Here is a 17,189-nt window from a genome sequence, read left to right on the forward strand (position 1 = left end):
GGCTGTAGCAAAGGATGGTGGAGCTTCGGTGCTGGTAACCCAGGGCATTACTGACCCGGAAACGATGGAAGCGATTGCTTGCAGGGAGGGGCTTGCCCTTGCAAGCGATCTCGCGATCAGGAGGCTCAGGCTGGCAAGTGACCACATCAATGTTGTGAGGAGTATAAGAGGCGAAAGCAAGGGAACATATGCGCACATTGTCCAGGAGATCGTGAAGGAAGAGCTTCCAATGGAGATGCTCACCTGTTAGCTAGAAGGTTTGTTTATTGCGAGTTAGGTAGACAAGTGTGGTTTCTTTCACCACCTGAAGGCATTTGTAATTCTGTACTCCTAGAAGTTTAATAAAAGGTGGTGTTCCCCCCTCTGAAAAAAAATGCACAGCCAAGATCGCCAAAGTGATGGTTTTTTGCCAAATGGATATCCTAGACTAGACTACCTTTTGCCTTGTCCAACCATGTAATGAAGTCCTAGTAGAAGACAATGAGGCGTAATGCCTAATTTGTGAACCCATTTTTCGCCGTTGGGCGAGTTTACTGAGTGCTGAATCCAAGGTATAAGTATTCGTAGCCGTTCTAACCTAGGTCTTGTTTCCTTTCCTTTCCTTGGATGTCCCCATCAGAGTGTTTGCACCGGCCGGCATCTGATTGACAGACAAGAGGCGTTAATGATAATTAAAGTGAATTAATCGATACAATCCATACGCCAAGTATAGATATATATGCAGGTTGCTTCTGCCAGCATCCAGCTCGATCATATCGATCCAAGAGAAGAGAATTGGAAATGGCAAAGCTCAAGCTCTCCGGGGCTGCCGTGCTGCTCATCATCGTGGTGCCCCTCTTCATGTACACCGGTGCTCTCCTCATCGGCATCCAGCTTGGGCGTGCGCTCGAGAGGAGGCCGGACAGCGGCGGCGTCAGCTTCAGCATCCGAGGGGCCCTCGCCTACCTCGCCAAGGTAACTGCTGCTTGTTGCTCATCGTCCATCAGCTGTGCTCTCTGCTTAATTCCCTGCTTCTTTTCTTCATACCAGTTAATTAATTGACGTTTAATATTCGGAATATGGAGAAATAATAAGCTGATTTTGTTTTCATGATTTGCTAATTTGTTTCAGGAGCTTTGGGATTCCAACAGGAATATTTGGGGATCTGGAGGACGGCGAGGCAGAGGCAGGGATGGAAGCAGGGTAGAGCAGGTGGTGTGGGTGCCCTTTCCGGCGAGCCGCAGCATTCGTGATGAAAGCTCGGCAGCTAATACTAAGCAGCCGAAGCATCCAGTGTCGCCATCGGTTGTCCAAGGCCGAGATAATACTAGCACTGCTAATAACCCCAAGGCCCACACAAATCATACTTGGCCTGGTGGCGTGATCAGCGTTGGGCCATGGGGTGGATCCGGCGGGCAGCCGTTCTACATGCGCGGCCCCGTCGCTCCTCGCCTCCGTAGCATCATCTTGCACCACTCCATCAGTGGCATCCACTCCTTGGCCTGCGAGTACTCCCTCCCCGGAGATGAAACAGCAGCCAACCGAATCCGAACGGCGGGTCCGTGGGGCCGCCACCAATCCGCAGAGTTGCATCGTGCCACGGTATAGTAATCAACTTGCTCGATCTCCCACAAGGAAATGCTATATATCCTATCACAGTGACTTGCTTGTGCTCTTGCATGCAGATCAAGCTGTCTGCCGGCGAGCATGTCACTGCAGTGGAGGGGACGATCGGGCGTTTCGGAGGCGTCCCCGATCTTGTCATCACCTCGCTGACGTTCCGCAGCAGCACCGGCAGGACCTACGGGCCGTACGGCAACACTGCGGCAGCGGGGACGCCATTCTTCTCTCTGCCGGTTGCGGACGGCGCCGGCATCGTCGGCTTCTGGGGACGCTCCGGGTGGCTTCTTGATGCCATTGGGGTCTACGTTAAGCCAAGCTCCTCGATCTTCAAACCCGGCCGGCTACAAGATCGACAATACACCACCATGGATATGATGAAATAAACTATTTTTTTAGAAAAAACGAATGAAATAAACTATATATCCTGCTTGTGCTCATAGATGATGTTCCTCTGCACGATGAAGAGCTAAACAGAAACAGAGCACTTGTAGGGCCAAAAGGTGATAGCATTTCATTTGGTTTTGAGACAAGCGTGATGACTTTATCTCAAGGAAGAATGCAAAAAAAAATGCCACTATGTATATAATAAACTCTTATGGTAAGAGGGGCCCATGGGCCATGGTGTGGATAGATAATATCCCACCTGAGTCCATACAGTAATTTCGTGGCTAGTTGCATTGGAGACTTGGAGTCGGGCTCGTACCTCTAAAAAAAAGTTGGAGTCGGGCTCGAACTCCAACCGACCACCTGCAAAAATATATATATTATTATTAAGTCTGGTGAGCAGAGCATGGGTACCATCCGAGGTTTTCTACCGTAATCAACGATCGTTCTTCAACAGAGAGACGGAAGCCTCGAGGAGGTGCAGCAGCACAAGCACGACGGAGACCGAGGAGGGACCAGCCAAGCCCAAGATGGAGGAGACGTCGCCGGTGATCGTGGAGGAGAAGGCAGCAGCCACGTCGACAAAGAAGACGACCAAGACGGTGATGATGAGGGTCTCCCCGGAGCAGGTGGCGTTCGTCCTGGCCGCCAAGCCCATGCTGCGGAGTAGGCTGCAGCCAAGTCAACCGATATCGGAGGAGCGCCGGCGCCAGTCTGCCTGGGTCGACGAGGTCGTCAGGACGAACAATGCGATCGTGCGCAGCATCCAGGACAAGTACCGCCATGACCTCGCCACCAAGGGATACGTCGAGGTCGAGGTCCAGGTCACCGACGAAGAGGCGTGATCTGAGTGCTTGCAATCAACAAGACCTTACATGCATGAAGGTGAAGCCACACCTGACCAAATGTGTAACATCCCGGGTTTTTTCGGAATGTTATAATTGTGCAAAATTGTGAGTTTTTAAAAACTTTTCGTGTATGTGCTATTAGTTAGTTCCAAATATAAGCATGGGTTCTCTTTATCTCGAAATCTTAGTATTCAAACTCAATATTTTTTAATTAAGGACCAATAAAATGTTAGTGTGAAATAATTTGGAGTTATTCGAAATTCTTTTGAACTTGTTAATTCGAATTTAGTTTGGATGGTTTGAAAATTTTGTGAAAATTAATTTGAATTGAGCCATTCAAATTAATTTCAAAACCTAGCAAACTGATCTAACCTAAAACTACCAACCCAGCCCAGCTGGCCATCCCGTCCCAGCACGGCCTAGTAGAGACAGCCTAACCCAGCGCTATCTTTTCTTTCCCCACCAGCACAGCCGCACGGCCCACGTTGGCCGCTCGCCCCGGCCCGCTTTGCGCCCTGTTCCGGCCTGCTCAGCCAGCCCACGTTGCGGCCCAACCCAACTCGCTGCTCCGCCGCTCACACACGCCGTGCGACCCCTTGCCTTCCTCACCATTGCCGCTGCCGCCCCGATCCCACGCGTCAGACGTGCCTCCCCCGTTCCCCTTTCTTGTTCCTCGCCGCTTTATCGCCCAACGACCGCCATCCGCGTGCCTGCACCTCTGCCCCGCTCGCGTCACCTACTTCGCCCCGCGCTGCTCCGCCCTCGCGCCGTGACAAAGGAGCGCATCCGCTTGCGCGCCCCTTTCCACTTCGCCCTGACCGCTCTGCGCCCCAAACCCTAGCGCCGCACCGCGCGATAGCCGCCACGTATTCCTCTCGCGCGCGCCAAGCCCTGCTAGCCATATCCTCGGTATCCGTGCCCAATCGAGCCCTAGTGGCACTCCTAGAAGAGCCCAGGCTGCCATGACCTGAAACCCTAGAGCCGCCTGGGTTTTTCCCCACCTCCAACCACCGTCGCCACTTCACCCGGGCAAGAGAGGAGAAGGAGAAGGAGAAGGGGAGAAGCCAAGGGGGAGGAGCGCGAGGAGGAGGAGGAGGCCCGCCATCGCCGCCATTCGGGGGAACTTTGACGAGCCTGCATACGCCTACACCAACGCAGCCGCACGGCACGGCACGGCTTCACCTCGCCTGTGTCAACCCGCCACCGCACCGAGACCCTCACTTGCAAGCCCGACCGGTGAGTGCCGCCGCCCTTTCCCGTCCTTCCTCCATCTGCCGACATGCTACGGCTGTCGATGAACCTTCCCTTAGCAAGCCTAGGACCACCCGTCCCGTTTTCTTGCAGGGACCTTCTGAAAGATATCTAAGCCCCTAAGTGGGTTTTGGTGATAAATGACAAAACACATGTATATTTAATCGTGTTATTAAGCATGTGTGCAGGTGCTTAAGGTGATTAAACAAAGCATATAGCAAAGCGTGAACCCTCAAAAAGGATATGAAAAGCGGCGTTCTCAAGTGTACTAAAAGACTAGATTTTATTTTTGAAATTGAGTATAGGAACGCCGTACTATCAAGGGGAACTTTGATCCACTAGTGTAGATATGGTAGTTGTGCTCAAGAGAACCCACAAAAATCATAAGAAACCATCCTACCACATAAAAAGGGGACTTCATGTGAAACTCTGTATCTAACCCGGAGTGTCCGGGTTTCTATCCGGAATGTCCGGACATAGTGTCCGGAGCATCCGGACGTATACCCGGAGTATCCGGGTTACTGTTACCGGTCTGCAAAACTCAACTGGTCCGGAGTCTCCGGACTCCTTTGTCCGGAGTATCCGGACATATACCCAGAGTTTCCGGGTACCGCTCTCCCAACGGCTAGTTTCTGGGAGAGGGGGTATAAATACCCCCATACCCCCTCTCATTCTCTCTCTCTTGCTCATATTCGACCAGAACTGCTGAAAAGCCAAAGAGAGCCCTCTCACTCCCCATTTGCTCCATTCTTGAGTGATTTTCTTTGGGGTTTGAAGTGAGATTGTTGCAAGAGTTAAGATTGTGCAAGTAAGCCTTAATTTCATCTCTTGAGCACATCATCCAAGTCTAGCCCGTGGATTCTAGTTTATTACTCTTGGAGCTCCAAGCTCCTAGACGGCTAGGCGTCGCTTGTGGTTGCATGATTGATTTGTGAGCATCACAGCTGGTTTGTAATCTTCATTCCTCTCCGAGAAATTCATAGTAAGTGACCCTAGGGTTTGAGCGTTGGTCTCACCCTTGGGAGAGGAGTATAGGAGTTCTTGAGCACCGTCTCTTGAATTCTTCCTCAATGGAGACGTAGCTCCTTTGGGAGTGAACTTCGCAAAACAAATTCTGTGTCACTCTCGCAATTCTAGCTTACATTTGTGATTATTTGCTTGTGAGACTAACTTTTTAGGGTTTGAGGGCGATCTACTATTATACAAGTCTCAGGAGTAAGACAACTGGTGAGAAACACTTCAGAGGTACCACTACTCCCTCTAAATTTACTGGATTCAATTTACAGCATTTCTATCTTTGATTTGTAGCATTTTGTTTCATACCCGGATAGTCCGGACATTATCTCCGGAAACTCTGGACACTATATCCGGAGTATCCGGACATATATCCGGAGTATCCGGACACCTGTGTTGCTAACCGTGTTCAAAGTGTTTTTAAGTTGCAGATTAGCCTATTCACCCCCCCTCTAGGCATCTTGAGGTCCTTTCACCTTCCCGTCGCCCTCGTCCACCCTTGCAGCCGCGATGTCGCTGCGGCCCGGCTTGCCGGAGCACCGCACGGGTCACGACCGTGCCGCGACTCTAGATTCCAGCTGCCCGCGCGCACGTGCTCACGTCTTGCACCGGCCAGCCACCCGAGCCATGGCCGTTGCTCCACCATCCCACTGTCATCCTACCCCCGCTCCTCGCCGGAGCCCAGCCGCTCTACCCGCCCTTGCCGCCTGCCGTCACCTTGCCTCATGCCGTCGTGCCGCGTCACGGGTCCGGAACGCCGATGCCCTGCACGCGCCACAGACACGCGCGGTCCCGGGACGCCAGGAGCCTGCACGTGGGCAGGACCTCCGCCGGATCTAGCCGCGCGTACCTCTCGCCTACGACCTACCCTGCCTCGCTGCGAACCTTTTGGATGCGAACGCGGCCACGACATCGTGTTCACGGTCTGGCCACCCCGTTGGGGCATTCCATCGAACCCCCCCGCGCACTCAACCACACACGAGCCTGCATGCACACATCCGCATGGGCCCGAGCCGTACTAGATCCACGGTTCACACCAGATCCGATGAGAGACCGAAAAGCGGAACCCGCCTGTCAGGGGGAGCGAGGGACGCCGCCCCCTGGGCCCGCTCTATCAGAAAGTGAGAGGGGGGAATGAACCGTGGGCCGACCTCCCACGCCCAGCCGGCCCGTGAGCCCAAGCCGGCCTACGAGCCAAGCCAAGTTGATGGGCCCGATCGAGCCGGCCCATCACCTTCAGCCTAAAAACCGGAGCCGAGCCCCTTTTTCCTTTTTCTTTTACCAAGTCTGACCAAGGGCCCCACCCGTTAGCCTCGAGGTGATGCTGACCAGTGGACCCCCCTGACCCGCTGACCCGTTGACCATTGACCGGTCAATGCTGACGTTATCAGGGCCCACTGCTGACGTCAACAGGTATTGACCTCCTACAGACGTCAAGCTGACGTCAGCATGCCGTGTGGCACGCTCTGGTGCTACCACGTGTCAATGTTGTGTGTTTTCTTTTCCGAAATCCTTTCAATTAATTTCAGAAATAGGTTTTTCCTTAGAAAATTTATAATAAATCAACCGGAACTCCGAAAATTATGAAACCAGTTCCATAATTCTTCTCAAATCATGAACTATCCTTTAGAGTAGGTTTTGTGGTGATTTGGGTCTTATTTGGTGACTTTTGTGCACTTTTATATTTTGATCCTTGCCTTACTCGTATTTACGAATAGGACCCGACTACAAGGAGCTGACCGACGGCCAGGACCACCCGGAAGCCCAGAAGGATTTCGAAGAGCCGCCAGGTTCACGCCCATCCACGATCTGAATACCTATTAGACATTGCTTGTTAGATATGTTACTACTTTATGGTGTGTTACTATGAGATGAACCTGCATAGCTTATTTATTTACCCGAACTCCTTGCAATCCTATCACGCTTGAATATTATATGAGATGCCTTGCTATGCTTTGCATATGTATGTGTGGGAATGGATGGATAGTCTTAGCGTGAGCCTTCCCAGGAGTTGGTGAATAGGGCTTTTAGCCTGGAGCGAGCGAACTTAACTCGATCTTGGATCGAGGGCTTGGGGTATGTATCTTGGCACACCCTTTAGAGTACTTGTGGCCAGTACAACTTTTTGGATACTTAGTTGAGGTGTTGGGGCATTCGTAATGGGTGCAATTGCGGACTATTACGATGGAGACGCATGTGACGAAGATGCTCGCTTCGGCAATTTGAGGACTGGGTGGGAGTAACTATGATTTGAGGGACTATTTTAAGCGTGCACACCACTTACCCATTATAAGGGTTGGCCCGGTCCGGGGCTAGCAAGTGCGGTACCAAGCCAGTAGGAGGATCGAGTATCGGCGTAGAGGAAGAAGGTGCTGACCTCACATTCCCTGAGACGCAAGAGAGACTTCACAGTCCGGGGGCGACCTCTTGCGGGAGGATGCGCCTAAGACCCGGGAAAGCCGGATGGTGCCGTGGCTCCTAGTCCTAGTTTAGTAGACCGGTGTCTCGTCGCTCAGTCGGCTGATCCCCGGCTGGCTTCGATTTGAGTGGGTCCTGGTGTACAACCCCTGCAGGGTGAAACTATACGTATAGCCGCGTCCTCGGTCATGGAAACCCTACTCTTCTGTTACTCTTATTGGTTATTGATAGTCATGATTTCTACCTCCCTCTGGAGATGACTTGCTTCCTAAGGCAGTTGAGATGTGTGGAGAGAGAGTTCTTGCATTGATTTGGTGGTTTTAGAAGATGTGTGTTAGACCGGGAGCCTCTGATCAGCGGCATCCACTCCTTGGTCCCGGACCCCAGCGTTCGGGATGAGTCTCCTCTGCAGTAGTAGTACAGAGGTACTGCAGAGGAACTACTTCCCAGCGCTCGTGGCTTCCCTATGTAGCATCACCTTGCCACCATTCCATCAGGTGCACAGATCGATCGAGTTACATCGTGCCACGCACGGTAAACTCGCCCGGCCCGATGATATCGTGGCTTCGAAAAGGGATTTCCACATTCTATGTACATTTTTTTACTGCTTGTGAATCTTTCGGATTCCAATCATGACCTTTAGAATAAGCAGCAGCTACCCGCGAAAAAAAAAGCAGCAGCAGTTCTCTTCAGGTAAAACTATAACAAAACAACCCTTTTAGTATTTAATAACCACAATATAAAAAAGCATGAATCGAGATAAATATGACAGATAATTAATTACTTTTCCATTTCTTTCTCTACCACCTCCTGTTATTCTAGTACCGAAAGAGAGCAAAGGGTGGATGCACAGACCCAAGGAGTACTGCAAGCATACATGACAAAGAGCAATGGGCAAAATAGGACACAGGTGACGGGTCTCTGCTGAATTTCTCATGAGGTGATTTTTTGCACCCGTGAGTGCTCTGGTCCCAGAAGCACCCCTCGAATCGCATCACTTTTCCTTCTGCAGCTCCAGCACCATGTCTGTCTTGCATTTGTCCACTCCTCTGCCTCTCTTTTTTTGAAGGAAAACTCCTCTACCTCTCTACCCTATGATTTCTTAGGATGTCTGTATTCATCCATGTCAATTCAATACAACTGGCTGTCAGGACTAGTTGTTACTACACCATCTACGCTTTAATGACCTCTACCATTCTGAGATCCATGCTACAAACGAGCATACGAGATTGACCTTTGATCTTGTTCTTGATACCGGCGGAAGCTAACAGAACAGAAGACTATTATTTGTAGGACTACTATCTTCATATACTAAAGACCTAGAGCTAAAACAACCTAGACTTGTTTCTTTAATTGTTGTTGTTGTTGATTCCCCTGAAGATACACTTATTATTTGCTAAAGCTTTCAACCCTTTCCTCCACTTGATGGGGGCATGATAGTCCCTGCAGACAACACATAAAAACAATTAGAACAAGTAACAACCATCAGGAGGGGCCGGAAGCTAGTTTTATATGCGTCATGATTGATTGAGCAGCTGATTGTTAGAGACTTACAAGCACTCTCATAAAGATAGAGAGGGCTGTTGATACTTACTCCCAGATTAGAGGAAAGGAGCCCCCTTTTTGCTCTATGTTCACATACCAATCGCTTCATGCCCAGGAGAAAACCTAAAGAAAAACATAGGTAAACCATATTTCTTACCACATGAATAGCAATAACTAAACACCCTGCTGCAATTTCTTGTAAATAATAAGAAACAAACCGTGTCTAAATTCCAGTTTTAGCCCAACCCTTCCTATGAGGCGAGCCCATGTATGCAACTATGCATAACACCTCAATTAATTCAAATGGGTTAACTCAAAGCACTATGTATGAAGCACTAATAGGTTCGCCAACGTACCCAAACTACCAAAGTTCCACTAATTCGACCACAACAAGATACTTAGGTTACATAAGCGGAAATTACCAACACTTATGAGCAAGACTTTTTAAGTTTGGTAGTTTAGTAAAGACTAACTAGGAAAGATTTAAGTTACTGAATTTTTACCTGGGCACCTGAAAGAAGCAGGACTTGTATGGGGGCAGCTCAAGGGTGGATGCAGGTGGGAAGAGGGATGAAGCCACATGATGAAAAGGGCTGCTGATGTTGATTTTGCCATTTTGAGCTATTGTATGAGTATCAATAGAGGCCTTGGTGGGAGATGCAAAGGGGCTCTCAGGCAAAATGTGATCCACCACGCCACTACAATTCAAACACACAAGGAACATATTAATCCTGGAAAGATCAAGACCAAATCCCAAAAAAGGGAACAAGTTGCACCGTGATACTGCTTAACAATAGCCATTAGTTGTGGTCATTAGTTTCTTTTCTCCTTTCCCCTACCCTTTGCCATGGCTTTTCTTTTCCCCTTTTGTTACTTGCAATCAAGAGAACCTATCACCAGCCACCCTAACACCCTATCTACCTCCCCTTTAACAATTCCTTTTAAGCCAGATGCACATTATCTTTAAGCCAGAGAATAAATAGAAGCATATAGACAAATGGCGTGCTTGATTAGTTATCACATGTTGTCACCTCTTTGCCAAACTATAAGCATACATAAGTTGTTGCAACAATTTATTCGACATAGCAAATTGAGAGTCAATGACAAAAGTGGGAAAAGTGCGGCAGGACTACGAATATCAACCAGCCAAACATGGCCAAAGAAAGGAAAAGTTAATGTAGGTTTGCCTTATTTCTCTTTGCTACCTTTTTCCTACGCCTTTCCCATAAAAGAAATAGTTTGTGACCTTAGTGCCCATTTAGGGATTGTTTGGTTCTCTCTTACTAAATTTTAGTTCTATCATATCACATATTTGAACACCAATTAGAAATATTAAATATAGTATAATTATAAAATTAATTATATAAATGGAGGCTAATTCACAATACGAATCCAATAAGCTAACTAGTCCATGATTTGACCATATTGTGCTACAGTAAATATGTGCTAATGATGAATTAATTAGGCTTAATAGATTCATTTCGGAATTAGCACCAGCTTATGCAATTAGTTTTATAATTGACATCCAAACATCCGATGTGACCTGTACTAAAAATTAATCACTGAATCCAAATAACCCCTTAGTAAACATTTTACTCCGCAACAACAATCTTACCTTTCTTGGAAGCCACAAGCGACATTTCGTGTTGCTATCACAGGACCAGATTCCCTTTTCTCCACTTCCCCAAGGTTGACCGTCTGCTTGGGACTGGCATCACCATCCTCTTCCTGCTGTTCCTCATGCTTGCCTTCTGCATTAGTTGTAGAGATAGCAGCAGCTGCAGGCGCACTCATTGAAAGCCCAGTACTGCTCAGCTTGTTATCTACAACCATAAACCATGTATTCAAAGTCACAACCTGCAAGCACCTCACCAATGCAAGAGCCAAGAACCTGTGAGGGTCAAGAAGTTGACCTTGGATAGTGACATCCTCCAAATGGACGGTATTGCCATTACCATTGATGCTGCCTTTGCCATCAGCTTGTCCCAGAGGCATGGGGGAGGCAAGATGATGACCCCTGCTCCTGAGGTCAAGGAGCTCCAGCCCCATGAACCGGCGTCCCTCCATCTCAATGGCTTGCTGTAGCTCGGCCGCCTGCTGCTGCTCTTCGAGCTTCCTCCTCAGAAACGCCTCGTGATTAGCAATGTTCCGGTGCATCATCCTTGGTCCTAACAATTGCAAAATCAACATATCGAAACACCTGCAATCTGCAACAGGAATGTAGCAAGAATTGCAGAAAATAGGACGGTTACTACTGACCAATCTGCGGCTGCTGCAGATCAAAAGGGTCCCTGGAATCAAGCAATCCTGTGGGCCACGTGCGGCCGGCGAAGTCCCCGTGGTGCGGGTACTGCAGCTTCCTGCAACCAAACAAAAACAAAGAAAGCAAAAGAAAAGTTCCTTTAGAAACAGAAACTGTCAAGAGACAAGCAACGTGCAATGCAGGATGGGAGATGCAACGGACCTGAACCTGTCGGGGACCTTGCCCTTCTCCTTGTATGGCTTGACGAGCACGCGCGCGTTGCACGCGAAATGCGGGTTGCCCTTGTTCAGGATGATCTTCACGCTCTCCGCGTAGACGAAGGTGACGAAGCCGAACATGCGCTTCTGCTGGTAGGGGATGCGCACGTCCTGCACCGGCCCGTACATGCTGCTCGATTGCAACCAAAGGCGCATCACGATCAATCGATTTCGTCCATTACTGGACTACTAGGAGACAATGCAAACAAAACAGAAGGTAATAATGGAGGCGTGCTCGGTACCTGAAGTAGTTGGACACATCCTCCTCGCTGAAGGTGGAGTCGGCCGGGAATGTCAGGTAGATCTGCCGCGCGGCGGGGCTGGCGATGAGGTCGCCGCGGTCCATCCGAGGCGAGCGCACCGGGAACCTGTGCATGTCGCCGCCGCCGCCCCGAGAGAGGAAAGCAAAATCAGGAAAGGGCACAAGACAGAAACCAAAATGCAATCTTTGGTGGTAAAAATGGCACCTTTGTGGCTCGTTCTGCTGGTGGTGGTGGAGCAGGAAGTTGAGGTTGACGCCGTTGGGCGCCGACGGCGAGAAGGGGAACGCCGGCGCCATGTGCTGCTGCGGCCGTGCGGCGGCCAAGGCCTTGGCGCGCATGACCGCCATCTCACGCTCCTTCGCCGCCGCGTCGTCCTCGGGCAGGCCGTGCAGGAACCGGCAGGAGGAGCCGTTCCTGCAGTTGCCACGCGCGAAGTACATGCACGGCCTCCACGCAGCCACCTCGGCGTCGCCCAGCGAGAAGCTCTGGCGGTGGCCGCCGCTCACCGGGGACCAGCAGTCGTACTCGTTCTCGGGGTAGAACGCATCGCCGCCGTCATACCCGACATGGTCGGCGGCGGCGAACGGCGACTGATGGTCGCCGCTTCCAGGGCTCGGGACGCCCCGGGGTGGGCCGGTCTGCAGCGGGCCGAGCACGGGCGACGGCGGGGACGCGGGCTTGGCGGCGAGCTCGGCGCGCGCGCTGGTGACGAAGGCGTGGAGGAGGTGCTCGGGGCTGAAGGCGAGGCGGATGAGCTCCTTGTCGCTGTTGTCCTGTATGAGGAGCAGACCCATGATCTTGGAGGCGTTGTCGGGGTCCAGCGCACGCACCCGGTCAAACACCACCTTGGTGGCCTCCCAAGCGTCCATGGCGTCCGCCGTGGGGAGCAGGAGCGCACCCGTTCTTATCAGGTGGTTTTGTTTCTTCTTTGAAGGGGGAAGGTCGATGGAGAGGGCAGAGTGAAAAAAACCAGATGCACAAGAGAAAAGCAGATGAATTACAGGGAGAGGACTGGAGGAGCGGGGTGTGGGGGGGCACAGTTGTAAAAAGCTAGCACTGTGGCATTGGCACAGTGAATTAAATAGGCTGGTTGGGTTGAAGACGGTTTCCTCCATCAATGGTTTGGGAAAACTTTGGTGGCGACTTTGAATTGAGCTGTTGTTTTGCTTGCGTGACAAGGAGTCAAGTACCAAAGAGATGCTTTCATTTCAAACTTTGGATGAATTATTGGGGGAGGATCAAATTTTGGTAGTAATAGTTGCATAGCCCGATTTGATTTTAATGTGCTATCGAGTTTTGTAGATGTAAATATACAAAGTAGTATTAGTAGTTATATTCCTTCAATAATGGTAAGACCAGTCCGCGCGAGGAGATTGAAATTTGAACCGATGGTGGAAAAATTGAGGAGCAGTGTTTTCAACTTTTTTATATTTAAGAGTTATGATTACCTAACGTTACTAGTAGTTAGCATATAGTCTTTGGCTCTAAGTAGTCTGCAGTTTTTTCATGTGTTAGTGTCCGTTGGCGTGTATGACTAGGCTCCAACATATTTACAACCTTTTGTACAAGTAGAAATGGCATCCTGATAACATTACAATAATTAGAAAGTTGGTGTAGATTGTTTTTAGCATTGAAATCCGATGCGGGAAAGATAAGGTGAATGTCCTTGGTGAAATTCTTAGGTGTTAGTGATACTCTCCGCAAACAACAAAATTATTATGTTAAATGGGAAAAATTGAATTATTAGAACAGTTGAGCAAAAGCATTAGGAGTTGAAGCTTTTTTTAAAAAAAATTATACATCTAATGTTTCCTAAAGTTCTAGACAAATAATTATTAGTTTATTAACATGAATATGGCATATGCTTACTATAGAAAATTTCTTCCAAGCCTCGCATCTTTTCCTGTGGAAGATACATGATAATATGCATATGTTTTCGTGTATAACCATTGCATTATCCTTAAAAATTTCATGTCAACAAATACTGCAGATGTTCCGGTGATTTGTTTTATACTTATATTCAACATCATACTTAAGCACCTACTCATATTAGTAGTATATACTGCTTGTTCAATAGTGGAACCATTGTTGGTGAGAAAAGTTCCAAAATTTGAACTGACAGCCAAAAACCCATAGCTAGGTGTGCTACTTCTCCTTTTTTTGGCATTTAGCAGTCATGATTACTTAAGGTTGTTGCTATTAGTTGGCTTATATGGTTTGGCTCAATTGCTAACAATTTACATATCTTTTGTGCAAGTACAACTTGTATCTCGATGAAAAATGTAATGTTAGATGGTTAGCAGAGATTTTTTTTAAAAAAAAAAAGTTAGGTAAGTAAAAAGCATACTAGGTGACCACAGACTACGCAAGCAACAGCAGCTCTGCTTTCATTGGAAACAAGCAGAGAGGTGAGTGGTGGCTGTTAGGAGCTTGCTTTCAGTTCCGGGCTGTGCCTTGCAAGAACAGAAAGCTGCTGTTTCGTCCTTAACTTGGACCTTCATTCATTGCCTGGAACTGAGCGGAGCCAGTTTTATTTGGTCCGCTTGGTCATCCGCTGCCGCAGCAGCACGTCGATGCTCACACACGAAACAGCTAGCACGCTCGTCCCTGCCTCTTGATGATCTCAGATGATTACAAATTACAGGGTGCACCAGCAACAGCCAAGACTCGGTTGGTCGATCGGTTTTAATTTCCAGACGCGTGCGACAAAGAAACGGCTGCGTGCATTCAGTGCCTTATTGGCATCAGCTTACTTTAGTTTGTTGCCAGCTTGCATATACTGTAGAGCAATATAATTGATCATATGAGGCATGATACATTAGACGTAGTTCCTTCTCTTGGAAATTAATAAGGACCAGGTGATCATATAATATAATATATATATATATATATATATATGATCAATTGGCTGAGTACTGAGCTGAAACTCTGAAAGAGTGCATGGTCACTGAGGTCGACGGCCCAGGAATCCCCGCCCACCACGCACTTTGCAGTTGACATATATAGGAACGGCCCAAGTGCCACTTTGCATTTGCATCGGCAGACATGCAGAATTGCAAACAGACCCTACATGATTATATAGTTGATTGAGTCGACAGTAGACGGATATTATTAGAGTTTTTTTAGTTATACAGTACAACTCAGAAACTCACAATGCACATATACTTAACCGAGCTGATAAATTTTTAAGATTGATGAAGTCATCATAAATTTTTAAGATTGATGAAGTCATCAGAGTTACATTCATAGACCAGCCATCCTATTATTCCTGTTGGCAGTGGTGTTGTCAGTAGGGGCCACGTCAGTTATTCATATTACTTTTCTTTTTAAAAAAAGCATGATCACTGATTGCATCAGCGAGAATCGTAGAAAGCTGCTATCCTAAGAAAGGGCCTGTTTAGTTCCCCGCGCATAAACGCAAAAAAGTCGTAAACGCAAAATTTTTTAAGGAATCTTGCTAATTTGAATTACTAAATGAAATCTATTTACAAAACTTTTTGCATGCATGGGCTGTAAATCGCGAGACGAATCTAATGAGGCTACTTAATCCATGTTTTGCAACAGTGATGCTACAGTAACCATCCGCTAATTATTGCTTAATCATGGATTAATTAGCATCATTAGATTCGTCTCGCGATTTACAACCCATCTGTGCAAAAAGTTTTATAAATAGATTTCATTTAGTACTTCAAATTGGTAAGATTCTTTTGCAAAATAAATTTTGCGTTTACACACCGCCGATCTAAACAGGCCCAAAAGCTCGATGTCGAGGAAGAACCGCAAAAGAAGTCCAGTCACGTCGCGTGCTCCACGAGGAGAGGGGGAACTGGCAATCTATCGCATCTCTTCTGAAATTTAATTTACTTGCTCGTCTAACTGAAATAAATTGACTAGTGCAACACTCTTCTATTTCTGACGCACAAGCTAAGCCTGCCTCCGGCCCGATGTGCTGTCATGATTTGCATCGATGCCTACCTACCTCCAATCCTCACTGACTGCACATTGCATCAGTCAAGCAAGGTGCATGCTTTATCACACAATCAAGAATATATATGACATCATCATTAATTGATTTAATCCAGCATGCATGCTTAGTAATGTAAAGTAATACTAATTAATCTTCTCCAAGGACAAATAGAAAGAAAAAAAAAAGGCTCCACTCACGTGCTACGCGAGGAGAGAGTGGCGATCGCATTCGTCTCCCCGCTCGTCTTTAAGTAGCTAGCCGTCCTCACCCCCAGCTCCCCCGGCCGGCTACTAGCTAGCTAGCTATAGCTAGAGAGGCCGCCATTGCAACGAAACGGCTGCAATGGCTCGCCTCGCTGCCGGCCTTACAGCTGCTGCCCTGCTTCTCCTCCTCCGGCGCCAGTGGTCGTCACGCTTGGCCGCCAGTATTTATGAGAGAATATTTGAACTAGCTTGTCGAAATATTTGGATAAAACTTTTCTCTTAAGCACTCGGGGCACTGCTCTAGTATCCAGAGCACTCGTCGCCGCAGGTTTGCCAGTCGAGGGCGGCGTCTTCCTCGGCAGGGCAACCGCGACGGTCACCATCAAACCGCGGTCAGCTGGGGGCGGCAATCGCTTCGGCGCGGCTTCAGCGGTACCACTTGATGCAGCACACCCTATCCCCTTGCAATCTCATCCCCGGTCTTCTCTTCAACTGTACCCCTGGTATGTTTGGGGTTCGAGGAGCTACTGGGAAAAGGTCAAGAAGGGCGGAAATTCACTCAGAAAACGTCTAAACGAAAGCAGAAAAAGTACTCGGAATGCAATGACAAACACTCACCTGGACGCTCCGATGTCATCCCCAGCTGGTGAGGCGCTCGCTTTGCGCTTCCGAGCGGTGGCTCTTGGTCCACGCGGATGGCTGGGCAAAAGATCATCACCAGGAGTGCTTTCGCTCTTCTAGGCGGTCTTCTTACCCTAGCCTTTTATCACTTCAACCAAGGTGCGACCATCGTCGCTGTCCTGATCGTCATTTGTACTGATTGGATCATAGGAAGAGCGAAAGACTGGCTCCTGGTACGCGATGGCACCAGATGCCGTAGACGTGTGATGTCCGGCACTGGCGGCATACTTCTATATACATCCATATCCTGCTGCAACACAATGGACATATGAGTTAGTTTCACTCAAGATAAGAATACAGTACAGAAGAATACAGATACTCACATGCTTTGAAGGGTCCTTAACAGAGTACATATTCGGGACATAGGGCACTATCTTAGCGCCCATGAGTACCCGGCTCACTCGAACTACGACATCTGACTGCTGAATCGGCTCTGCAGAAAATTGAGAAGGATTTAAGACTCTAAGATAATCAAAGACAAACCTTACCCGCT

General features: G+C 48.5%; 2 protein-coding genes across 5 annotated transcripts; one reads left to right on the top strand and one right to left on the bottom strand.

Annotated features, from left to right (window-relative positions):
- The first annotated feature begins 731 nt into the window (after nt 1-731).
- Nucleotides 732-2,152, top strand: LOC112886648 (jacalin-related lectin 9-like). Of its 2 annotated transcripts, XM_025952608.1 has the most exons (4): nt 732-954; nt 1,111-1,581; nt 1,665-1,981; nt 2,013-2,152. In XM_025952608.1, exons 1-4 carry the CDS (start codon nt 781-783, stop codon nt 2,014-2,016), a joined length of 966 nt encoding a protein of 321 aa, XP_025808393.1. In that variant the 5' UTR covers nt 732-780; the 3' UTR covers nt 2,017-2,152. The 2 variants fall into 2 exon arrangements, with proteins under 2 accessions (XP_025808393.1, XP_025808392.1); XM_025952607.1 differs by having other exon boundaries at nt 1,665-2,152.
- A 6,089-nt stretch (nt 2,153-8,241) lies between these two features.
- LOC112886463 (zinc finger CCCH domain-containing protein 22-like) lies at nt 8,242-12,799 on the bottom strand. Of its 3 annotated transcripts, XM_025952368.1 has the most exons (9): nt 12,050-12,799; nt 11,825-11,950; nt 11,527-11,712; nt 11,322-11,422; nt 10,976-11,230; nt 10,678-10,885; nt 9,566-9,760; nt 9,112-9,185; nt 8,242-8,960 (listed from the first exon to the last, which is right to left on the bottom strand). In XM_025952368.1, exons 1-8 carry the CDS (start codon nt 12,712-12,714, stop codon nt 9,152-9,154), a joined length of 1,770 nt encoding a protein of 589 aa, XP_025808153.1. In that variant the 5' UTR covers nt 12,715-12,799; the 3' UTR covers nt 8,242-8,960; nt 9,112-9,151. The 3 variants fall into 3 exon arrangements, with proteins under 3 accessions (XP_025808153.1, XP_025808152.1, XP_025808151.1); XM_025952367.1 differs by having other exon boundaries at nt 8,242-8,628; nt 11,825-12,799; XM_025952366.1 differs by having other exon boundaries at nt 11,825-12,799.
- Nucleotides 12,800-17,189: the final 4,390 nt, after the last annotated feature.

The sequence above is a fragment of the Panicum hallii genome, chromosome 3 (assembly GCF_002211085.1).
Source record: "Panicum hallii strain FIL2 chromosome 3, PHallii_v3.1, whole genome shotgun sequence".
Classification (NCBI taxonomy): Eukaryota; Viridiplantae; Streptophyta; class Magnoliopsida; order Poales; family Poaceae; genus Panicum; species Panicum hallii.

Bases quoted from the DNA above. Each gene is read 5' to 3' on its own strand.
- LOC112886463 (XM_025952367.1), bottom strand. From the start codon at position 12,714: ATGGACGCTTGGGAGGCCACCAAGGTGGTGTTTGACCGGGTGCGTGCG. The intron at 11,231-11,321 runs GTCAGTAGTAAC...TGCAATTGTTAG, and splicing joins TCTGCAGCAGCCGCAGATTG to GACCAAGGATGATGCACCGG. The intron at 9,761-10,677 runs GTAAGATTGTTG...TTTGAATTGTAG, and splicing joins GCTTGTGGCTTCCAAGAAAG to TGGCGTGGTGGATCACATTT.
- LOC112886648 (XM_025952607.1), top strand. From the start codon at position 781: ATGGCAAAGCTCAAGCTCTCCGGGGCTGCCGTGCTGCTCATCATCGTG. The intron at 955-1,110 runs GTAACTGCTGCT...AATTTGTTTCAG, and splicing joins CCCTCGCCTACCTCGCCAAG to GAGCTTTGGGATTCCAACAG. The intron at 1,582-1,664 runs GTATAGTAATCA...TCTTGCATGCAG, and splicing joins CAGAGTTGCATCGTGCCACG to ATCAAGCTGTCTGCCGGCGA.